The 10,968-nt window shown below is 35.9% G+C and overlaps 2 protein-coding genes, 1 non-coding gene and 1 pseudogene across 3 annotated transcripts; 3 read left to right on the top strand and 1 right to left on the bottom strand.

Moving 5' to 3' along the window:
- Positions 1–93: 93 nt before the first annotated feature.
- LOC114381386 (proteasome subunit alpha type-7-like) lies at positions 94–3,450 on the top strand. Its single transcript, XM_028340631.1, has 3 exons — positions 94–415; positions 625–1,039; positions 2,991–3,450. Exons 1-3 carry the CDS (start codon positions 243–245, stop codon positions 3,150–3,152), a joined length of 750 nt encoding a protein of 249 aa, XP_028196432.1. The 5' UTR covers positions 94–242; the 3' UTR covers positions 3,153–3,450.
- A 494-nt stretch (positions 3,451–3,944) lies between these two features.
- On the bottom strand, positions 3,945–4,018 carry TRNAI-AAU. The gene has a single exon. It is a non-coding gene; the product is annotated as a tRNA-Ile (tRNA).
- Positions 4,019–5,095: 1,077 nt separating this feature from the next.
- LOC114381376 lies at positions 5,096–6,810 on the top strand (annotated as a pseudogene).
- Positions 6,811–8,629: 1,819 nt separating this feature from the next.
- On the top strand, positions 8,630–10,968 carry LOC114381366 (protein POLLENLESS 3-LIKE 2-like). Its single transcript, XM_028340610.1, has 4 exons — positions 8,630–8,917; positions 9,119–9,331; positions 9,468–9,623; positions 9,717–10,968. Exons 1-4 carry the CDS (start codon positions 8,747–8,749, stop codon positions 10,677–10,679), a joined length of 1,503 nt encoding a protein of 500 aa, XP_028196411.1. The 5' UTR covers positions 8,630–8,746; the 3' UTR covers positions 10,680–10,968.

Below are 10,968 nucleotides of genomic sequence, written 5' to 3'. Positions count from 1 at the left end.
ATAGTATATAATGTAGCTAAGACCAAAGCCCAGCCCAACACGCTACTCTACTTGTTCCCTAAGCAGCTGCAAGTAAAAATAAACAGACACCAAGACCAACACCAACACCAACACTAGCGTGTTTCGTCTTCTTCGTCTTTACTCTTTTCTTCACCGAAGCGAAAAAGAAAAGGCTTGACTTGAGAGAAATAGAGCTTCGAATCGAAACTCAGAATTAGAAAAAAACACAAATCACAATCACAATGGCAAGGTACGACCGAGCAATCACCGTTTTCTCCCCCGACGGCCACCTCTTCCAGGTCGAGTATGCCCTCGAAGCCGTCCGCAAGGGCAACGCCGCCGTCGGCGTCCGCGGCACCGACAACGTCGTCCTCGGCGTCGAGAAGAAATCCACCGCCAAGCTCCAAGACTCCAGGTACCACTACTCTTATCAATTCCCCCCTTTCCTTTCCCTTATTAGGTTTTTTAATCGGCAAATGTTAGTTTTGTTAGCAGAGAGGATTTTCCCTCTTCCCTTAACCATCCAACTCACCTTATATCTCTGCCGTTCCCTTAATAGGTGTAAACCAAAAAAAAACGACGTCGTTTCAAATTAAACACTGATTTGGTGTGTCGTTTTCGCAGGTCGGTGAGGAAGATTGTGAATCTGGACAACCACATTGCGCTGGCATGCGCGGGGCTGAAGGCCGACGCACGTGTGCTCATAAACAGGGCACGTGTGGAGTGCCAGAGCCACAGGCTCACCGTGGAGGATCCCGTCACGGTTGAGTACATAACGCGGTACATTGCTGGGCTCCAGCAGAAGTACACGCAGAGCGGCGGTGTGCGACCCTTTGGGCTTTCGACTCTCATTGTCGGGTTTGATCCCTACACTGGCTCGCCCTCCTTGTACCAGACGGATCCCTCTGGCACCTTCTCGGCGTGGAAGGCGAACGCCACCGGGAGGAACTCAAATTCGATTAGGGAGTTCCTCGAGAAGAACTATAAGGACACCTCTGGCCAGGAGACTGTCAAGTTGGCTATTCGCGCATTGCTTGAAGTGAGTTTCGTGTTTGTTCTTGTTGTGTTTGTGGATGAATAGATGGTTTTATTATTTTTATAGAGCCTCTTTTTTGCAACCAAGGTTTTAAATTGTGGTCATTATTGTAGTAGTTTTGTCACAATCCTTAAAATTGCTAACAAATGCGGTGGCCACAATTGCAATCATAGTCAGACCCCAAAAATGTTGATGTTGTGGTTGCGGACTGTTCTTTAAAACTCTTGGTTGCAGCCTGTGTGGTTTTTTTTTTCCTTGCTAAAGGACATTGGCACTCTCTTGCCTTGCTTTTTGCATGTGTCTGTCTTTTGATGTTCTTAATGGCTTGGGAGGAATGTTAAGGTAGCATTTGATAGGCAGCAGGCAAAATGGAAGGGAATGGTCTACCCTGATGTGTTATGTTCTCTCTTTGATTCAATTTTTTAGTGGAACCAAAACATACCAGTATTTTAACCTTATGTTCATTTCTGTTCTTTTTTTTAAATGCGTCAAGGTCAAACATTGAACTAAATCTATTATATGCTATGTTCTGTCTTTTTCTAGTGTGTCTACCAAACGTTGTCTAAGTGTCTTGAGTTCTTTATGTTTGCAAATTTTATGACATGGAAGAAACCTTTGCAGGAGCAGTTGATTGCAATTAAGTAGGAACTTTTGGATAAATTACCTGCATTTATATGCTTATAATATTTTGGGCAGTTGAGCTGAAGTAGCTATTTCCACTAGCGTAGACTGGCCTAAAGTATCCATGTTCGTTCATTTTAGATTTTGTCCCTTTTTGATTCTCGATATAGACACAGTTTCTTGCCAATAAATAACTTAGACAGAAAAGTTGCTACACAAAACACATATATAGGGCTATTTTTTTGGAATATTTATATTTCTGTAAGATTAAAACACAAATCTTATGTACTGATTTGCGTGTTATAGACATATACCCATCTTTTAGCATATGATTCATTCACACCTAAACTTTCAATTACATTTTATGATACTTCTAGCTTTCAGGCCCTTTTTCATTGATACATGTTTGTAAATTATCTCAAACATTCTATACTTTATGCAAATAAACATATCTTCAACCTCAATTTTGATTGTGAAATCCATTTTAATTTATTAAACAGCCTAGAATGTCATGATAACTTCTCAAATGTCTAATTTTGATTGTTTTTCTATCAATATATAATAGACTTTTAAGTCTTTGTGATCTTTTCTGTAAATAGCCTGTAGGAGTGTACCCTAAACCAAAAATGAATATATGAAAAACAAGAAGACTATGTGATACATTTATGTGGGTATTTGTGGTTCACTTGGTTGAAAATCTCTTCATTTTGAAAATTTAGAGAAGCTAATGGAGTACGCATCTACAACTTAGCTTATGCACAAGTTAAAAATAAGCTTTTAGATAAGCTAATAGAGAAAGCTTCTACAAATTAGTTATGCATAAGATAATTTTAACTTTTCGAGAAGTTTATTTCTTATTTCTTCTTATTTTTCTCTTAGAAGTGCTTTATAGAGAAGATTATCTAAACAGACCCCTAGTATTGTCTGCAACTTTGAAAGTGAAGCTCATGATGCTGTATTCCACAATCCTTTGAGCTTATTTTTTCTCTTAGATGTACATGACTTGTTTGCCTTGCAAGCCTTTATGTACATGGTGTGTCTTTTACATCTTAAAAGTAAAAAAAAAAATGGCTACATGATTGTATCCACACTAGTACTTTTGTAATGTGTTGAATTCCTCAAATATTGTAGGACAAACGAGTAATAAAACCTGATAATCTGATGGTTGTATATTAACTTATACAATCAAATGGTGAATTAGATCAAGTAATTCTGCCTATTCCTGTTGCATAATTGCAGTATTTCTGTTTGCTAATAGCATGTTATGTATTTGCAACAGGATTTGTTTGATATATTTGATTTTTGACTTTTATTTGCCATCATATGTAATTAGGTTGTGGAGAGCGGAGGCAAGAACATAGAAGTTGCTGTGATGACTAAGGAGCATGGTCTGCATCAACTGGAGGAAGCTGAAATTGATGCCATCGTTGCTGAGATTGAAGCAGAGAAAGCAGCTGCTGAGGCTGCTAAGAAAGCCCCTCCTAAGGAGACATAATTTTCTGTTTTGTGTTACGCGGGGCATTGTTCTTGCTACGTGTTGGCTGTACTCACTGAAGCTAAAATTGATGCCATTGTGTCTAAAGATTGAAACAGAGAAAACGGCTGCCGAGGCTGCAAAGAATACCCTTTCTAAGGAGACATGATTTTATTTTACTTCTGTTTAGCTCGTGAATTGTTCTTGCTAGATGTTGGCCTAACTTAAAACAACTGCTTTATTGTTTTTGGGTACTGTCATATAGTGTTTGGTCAAATTAATTGCATGTCATTATTATTCAAGTTCTTGTTGAGTAGGATGATACACAACATCTTCATAGACAGGAGCTGGTTCTTTATATTGGCCAATACGACTATATTTAAGAAATATATTTCCATAGTTTAGAAAAAATTTAAATTACGTGAAATGAAAATACTGGCGTTATTAGATTCGGACATCAAATTGGTTAAGTAACTCGGTTATTAATCAAATCAGTGAGATGCATGTTGAATCATTTAAATTGGCATATAATAACATCATATTTTAAATTTTTTTCATAAAAACTCATAATATGATTTACTTCAATATCGGTGGGTTACTTGTTTCTACATATTGGTTAGATTATGGATGAGTTTGATTAAACTTAAAAAAAAATTAAAATATAAATTTTCTGATTATTCCAGGTTCAATCAGCGTGGAGACAAGATTTTTGTAAGAACTGGTGAAAGATTGCCTATGAGACACATACAGTGGCAACAAATACTTAAAAGTAACGAAGAAAAAAGCATAAATCTAACCAAAAACAATACAACTTGGCCCATGCAGGTCTCGAACCTGCGACCTTCGCGTTATTAGCACGACGCTCTAACCAACTGAGCTAATAGGCCAACAGATATGCATTATTAGTTGTAAATTATTTTATAATATATCTATTACACAGTACAATTCTGCACATCGCCATTGTCTAGGTCTTCAATCGAACTCGCTAGGAACGAGAACTTGTTCAGATTGACATACACCATGAAGGAAGGTGGTTCCGAGGTACTCTCCTTTATCGAAAAAAGACTCTCTTTTCTTTTTCTCTGCTTTCAACTTTCTTTATCAACAAATTCGCAATTCATTTTTCTCCCGTTTTTTCTCAACCCCTTTGAAAAAATCTGTTAACTTTCATCTTTGAATTTAGAAAAGAACTTGTTGGTAGCATCAAGCTTCGTTTTTTTATTATTAATGTTTTCAGTTTGTTTACTGTTCCTACATCGTAACACGGTTAAGGCCTAAGGGTTGGTTAAATTTCCGATTGTTGAAATATGTTTCGAAATACTGGGTCAGATTCAGTTGATTTGTCACCACAAGTTGTGATTGTTCGTCTCTTTTCTCACAAATAAAGCATAACTACGGGGGAATTTTTCTATTTTGCTTATATAAAATAGATTGATGCAGATGCATTCTCAAGTCCTGTTATCTTTTGCCTTGATAAAATCCCATTGAGCAGAAGATCCAGAAACATCTTAGAGTTTTCAATTGAGTCTGTGATAGCTTGCATCTAAAACAGCATCATGTGCCCATGAGGGTTTTGAGTGAAATTTGCTGATATTAAGGTTATGGGTTTAATTCAGGCTTTTAGTACCATTGTAGATTACTACATTATGCTAGCCTTGAATGTTCATGTAGATCAACCTCACTAGTGGGTGTTGTTTACCAAGGTTTTTCACTTTTTGAAGCTAGTGGCTCCCCTGTTAAAAGACAAGATGAGTCCATTTTTTTATCTGTTTTTTTTATTGAGACTTATGTTGCTTCTCTTTTGTATAAAGCTATGGCTTTGATAATTCAATTGACATGCGAAGAAAACAATGCACCCTTGTCTGAAACTGAGTGACTGTGATTGATTCTCATTCCTGTTTGCTGGATGGATACTCATGTTGTGGTATCTAATTTTCTCAATATGAATGTATATGAAGGTAAGATAGTAAACTTACCTAGTCAATAGCCATTGACTGTGGATCTTTGTTTGATGGTTATGTATTGATTTTTGTTTCCCATGGAAAGCTATCTTTTTTGGGACATCAGGGTTTTATGGTGTAGTTTTATGGTATTGCTATACTCTATCGTAGTAAGTTTGAATTTTAAGGAACAAGAGAAAAGGTGGGGTAGCAGAAAGAGTATGTTAAATTAAAATGAATTTGTGGTTACACAAGAGACAACAAAATATGAAATGATTGTATACAAGGAGATATTGATGTGATGTCAATCAAGGAGAAAATGAAAGAAAATTAGGTAAGGTGGTTTGGATGTATGCAATGAAAACCATTGGAGGTACCCGTGAGGAGAACAGATTGCATAATATTTAGTCTTGTAAAAAGGAGTAGAGGGGAACCAAGAACCTAGAAGGAAATTATTAAAAGAGACCTCATGGTGAATAATGTTCCTGAGAATTTGGTTTTTAAGTGAGTCCAATGGCATTGTGTGATATATGTATCCAATCTCACCTAATGAGATAAGGCTATTGTTGTTTGTGCGGTTTTATGGTGTAAAAACTAGAAACAAATGTTAACAACATTGCTTTTAGTGGTATTCATTAATGGCAAACCATTAATTATAAGGCTTTGTTTGATTTCACATTGATCATTAGTAACAACTTCAGCATCTGAAATTCAAATTTCCCTGTGGTTTACTGGTTTTGAGAACACAATATGTTATTTCCTTCTCCTGAGGCTTTCAATCTGTCTAGTTACTGTATATGAGGTTGTGTATATACTCCAAATCATTTATGTGAATTTGGTTTCAGAATAATGAGACAAAGCAAGCTTCTGCTGACGTGTTGTTTATTTATTCAAAATTTGCGATGGCATGCATTGGATGTAAGGTTCGTCCGTGTGATTTGAGGTTTCATTTGATGAAGGTATGAGAATAACTTTTGTTCTTTTCTCGTTAAGAATAGTACTGATTGTATTGTTATTTGTAATATGATGATTCTGTATGGCAGCTGAAGGAATTTTTTCTTGAGAACTAGCATGTCCATATTTTCATTGATCCATGCTTTGGTTTCTTTATAACCTTTTAATGGGTATTATACTATTTTTCAGGAGATTTCGGGTATGCCCTCTTCTTTAAATAGGGAATCAGAATAGAATGCAGCATCTCCTGATGCAATGGGTGAGTCATCCAGCACAGGAACAGCAAGATTTGACAGAACAGACAGTTTTCGCGCACTATAGTTGAGAGTGGACTGTGACCATGTATTTTTTGGTTGGGTCTGTGGCATAGTAGGTGTTTGTGTCTTGGTAAAAGCACTTTTGTCCTGCATAAATATCATATTATGATGTTATACATGTAGGCAGAATTATGTTTCCAATTACCATCTATGCAATGGCTCACAGATTGGTATTTATGATACCACAGTCAGTCAGTCATTTCATTTTAAATTTGTTGTAGTGTAGTTCAAATTTGGCCCATTTTAGTTAGTAAATGTTGCTCATAGTACTTCTATCTGGCTCGAGTATAATTACTCTCATAAAGGATGTATGTAGTATTGTAGTCTTGTACCAAAAAAAATAATTATTAGTAAGTAAATGCATGTGTTCATTGAATGTTAGTTCACCTTGTTGAACTTGTGTCTTCATAGGATCTTGCAAGTTGTGTTGCCCAGATGAGGAATGAAACCATCGTCAAGTTTGTCTTCCTTTCTCCATAAATATTTTTTATTGCCACTGTTATAATCGCGTGTATCTAGGCAACATTAGTTATTTTGTTTTGGGTGAGATAATTTTTAAGAAAAAACTGTTTGTCCTTTTCTTTAAGTATACCATCCGTTGTTATACACAAACCAAGAAGTTCGCCTTAATTTGTAATAAAGCAGTATTTTTTTTTTTGGAAGATACGCATTTGTGGAAGTATTATCTAAGATTATGAGTACTAATTATTGTACACTAGCAAATTGTTCACCTAGTGTCCACTCAGCAAACATGATTAATTACCTATATAAATATGATTAATTTTATTTTACTAGTAGTTAATTATTATTAGATAATTTCAATAATCTCATAACACAATTAAACACTTTTAAACAAAAATTAACTATCGTTACACATTTTAATAAGGAATTTGTTAACGTAGATCCAATTATTATTTTCTATAACAAACTTTAGGATAAGTTATGTAAAGAGGCAAGTCAACACTTGTCCATAATCTTGTAAGGGCATCAAGGTTAAATGTTATATTTCCTCATGTATTTTCTCAAATATTATGAATGAAATTATATGATTCTTCTTTTGTTAAAAAAAACAATGTTAGCAAATTATAATTACAAATATTCTTAAATGTTTTTTTGTCTGTGTAAATATGATATTTTTTTTTGTTGTCTTTGTAAATTATATATATATATATATATATATTTGCTTCTAGTCCAGTAAATTATATCTTTTATATTTTAGTCTTTGTAAGTTTTTTTGTTTTGTTTTGTTTTAGTCTCATGATGGCATGACACTTTTTGGTTTTTTTTTTCAATCCCAAGATTTAGAAGCCCCTGGGGAAGGCAATACCAGCAATGTCGTTACATGTGAAATGCAGAGCAAAATTAAAATAACATGATTACTTAAAGAACTAAGACCATAATTAACTAGGAGGTCTACCACCTGGTTATCCTCCCTGAGTATATGATCCCAAATTACTTCTCCCTCATAACAATGAATAGCATGAATTATTTGGACCAGATTAGAAGTCGGGGTGTAATCTGCAGCAACCTTGAGCTAGCAGCTTAATTGCATTCAGAATCTTAGTAAACTCTATAATATAGTACTGAACATGACAAGAAAACACAAGCTAAGCAAGAATATCATCTTCCAATTTGATCGCAAAACAACACAAGAATATCATTTTAACACTTTGTACCATTTGTTTGATTTGTGTTGTCTCTTACTATTTTTCGAATTAAACGTGAAACAAAAATACTTGTTTTGTTTTGTATCATAATTTTTTATGAATCAAACAGACTCCATAATTTTATACAAATCAAATAGATCCTTAATTAATCTAATGGTCCAGATTTTGTCACTTGGTTTAAGAAACATTTTTTAATTTAATTATTATTTATTTTTAAAATTTATTTTATACTAAAAATTAGAAAAAAAATATATACTGATGAGCGTATAGGAATTAAGAACATATTTCAATACAAAATTATGGCAAGAACTAACGGAAAAAAAAATGAAATTTAGGACAATTTCTTAAAAAAATAAAAAGGAATAGAATAAAAAAAATGTGCATATAGGAATTAAGAATATATTTCACTTTATTTTTTATATAAAAAGTGTATTTTTGGTATTAAGGATATTTGTGGTAATAAGAGTTAAAAAAAGAAAGAAAAGGGGAGTGTATGCAGTGAACTAGGGAGTACAAATAATAAAACCCAATTGCATCTTAGTAGGGTAACGGCTATGTTCCAACGGCTATTTTTTTTCCAAAATTTAAAAAGCATTCAGCGTCTTCTTCGAAAGCGCACCGTTTCTTTCTTTCTCTCTTTCTTCTCTTCTCTTCTCTGCAACACAATCTCTCTCCATCTGGTTCAAACACTGTCATTCTTCTCCTGCAGGAAAAAAAATCAGATCTACCCTCTCACAATGTTGCAGGAGATGTGGAATGCTCCTCCCGGTCTCAGACCCTCCAAGTCTGCACCTTGTTCTCCGGCAAAGCCTCTTGGGGTCGTTCCAAGAACGCGTTCTGAGTCCTTCCACGTGGCTCACAAGGTCCCAGTTGGTGACACTCCTTATGTCAGAGCCAAAAACGTTCAGGTAAATTTGCCTTTTGATGGATTTTTTCATTTTGCAACTAATTTTTTTTAGAGCAAAAACCTTGTAAATTGCAAAAAAAGAAACAAGGTTTTTGCCTCTTTTTTTTGCAATTTAGAAGGTTTTTTCCCTTTTCAAGTTTTTTTCATGTTTCAAATGTTGAGTGTTGTTCTTTCGTTTTGTTTTGTGTGTGTGTGTGTTCAGTTGGTGGATAAGGATCCGGAGAGAGCGATTCCGCTGTTCTGGGCAGCCATTAATGCGGGAGATAGAGTGGACAGTGCTTTGAAAGATATGGCTATTGTTATGAAACAGCAAAATCGGGCCGAAGAAGCCATCGAAGCCATTAAATCGCTTCGAAGTAGATGTTCGGATCAAGCACAAGAATCTCTCGATAACATCCTCTTGGATCTCTACAAGGTAATAGGTCACTTTTCACTTTCCAAATTTCATGCTATTTTATTTATACAAAAACTTATTTTGTTCTTGTTGTTGTTGTACTAAAACCTAAACTTATATCATTAGCGATACTGAAAAAAAGCACTTTTTTTAACAGAGATGTGGGAGACTTGATGATCAAATTGGTCTACTGAAGCACAAGTTGTACTTGATTCAACAAGGATTGGCTTTCAATGGAAAGCGAACAAAGACTGCAAGATCTCAAGGAAAGAAGTTTCAAGTCTCTGTGGAGCAAGAAGCCACTAGATTGCTGGTAAGAATAGAATAGCACATAATAAAAAAGTGAACTTTTATACTCTTTTGTGTGGCTTATATGAAACTGAAATGGGATTGTTTTGAAATGTAGGGAAACTTGGGATGGGCACTGATGCAACAGAACAATTACATAGAAGCAGAAGACGCCTACCGCCGCGCGCTTTCGATAGCCCCAGATAACAACAAGATGTGCAATCTGGGCATTTGCTTGATGAAGCAAGGGAGAATTGGCGAGGCGAAGGAGACACTGTACCGGGTAAAGCCTGCAGTGATGGATGGCCCTAGAGGCTCAGATTCTCACCTGAAAGCCTATGAAAGGGCACAGCAAATGCTGAAAGACCTTGAGTCTGAGATGATGAACAAGGGAGTTGATAGGATTGAACAAAGCAGGCTCTTTGAGGCCTTTTTGGGTTCTTCATCAATTTGGCAACCACAGCCTTGCAAGGATCACCACCACACCACAACCTTGCTGGCAACAACAACAATAAATTCAGCCAAAATTCATGATGAGTTTGCTGATGAGAACATCAATTCCAACATAATGTTAACAAATCACACAGCACTGCCACCATCTAAGGGTAGCAACAACAACAACAGCAACAAACAAGTTGGTGCCATTTTGGGGAACTCACTCAATGTTGCAGCCCCTCCATTCTATGCATCAAAATCATCTATGTTAAGGGAACCAATTGAGAACCAGTTGTTCTCAGAGACCCTTAAGAGAACAAGGTCTGGAAATGCTGCAGGGTCCATGAGAGTGGTGAGTGATGTCAGGGATGCCAACATTAACAACAAGAAGTTGCATGTGGAATTAGGTGTGCCAGTGCCACAGAACAAATCAAGAAGGCTCTCCTCAGAAGATGCTGCTGAGAAGAACAAGTTAACAGACTTGTTGCCCAACGACGACGAATTTGAGGAGGCCATTCTTGCTGCAATTTTGGGAGCCCCAAATGAATCAGATAAAGCTTATTATGACACAGGTAGTACCACCTCCAGGATGTTGAGACTTAAGGTTTTTCAGGACATCACATTATCTCTGAGTCCAAGGGCCTGAAGGGAACCACCAATATAATCTAATAAAGGGAATTATCAATAACATAGTGTCTTAGATTGGAGATGAACTTGCTCTCCACTCGTTTAAACTCATTTTATGCAGAGGGAAGAAGTATGCTACTTACTGATAGGGAATAGCTGCACGACTATTACTATTGGCATGGCATTAGTCCCCACTCAATTAATTGTCTTTATTTGATACTACTATCTCTTTATTTGTTAATGCCTTGTAAGTTGTAAACGAGGCACATCATTGACTTAATAAATTGATGAGCTTTATGTTCCTTGAA

The sequence above is a fragment of the Glycine soja genome, chromosome 2 (assembly GCF_004193775.1).
Source record: "Glycine soja cultivar W05 chromosome 2, ASM419377v2, whole genome shotgun sequence".
NCBI classification, from domain to species: Eukaryota; Viridiplantae; Streptophyta; class Magnoliopsida; order Fabales; family Fabaceae; genus Glycine; species Glycine soja.
Note: the sequence above shows the minus strand (reverse complement) of the source record. Positions and strands in the feature narration are given on the sequence as shown.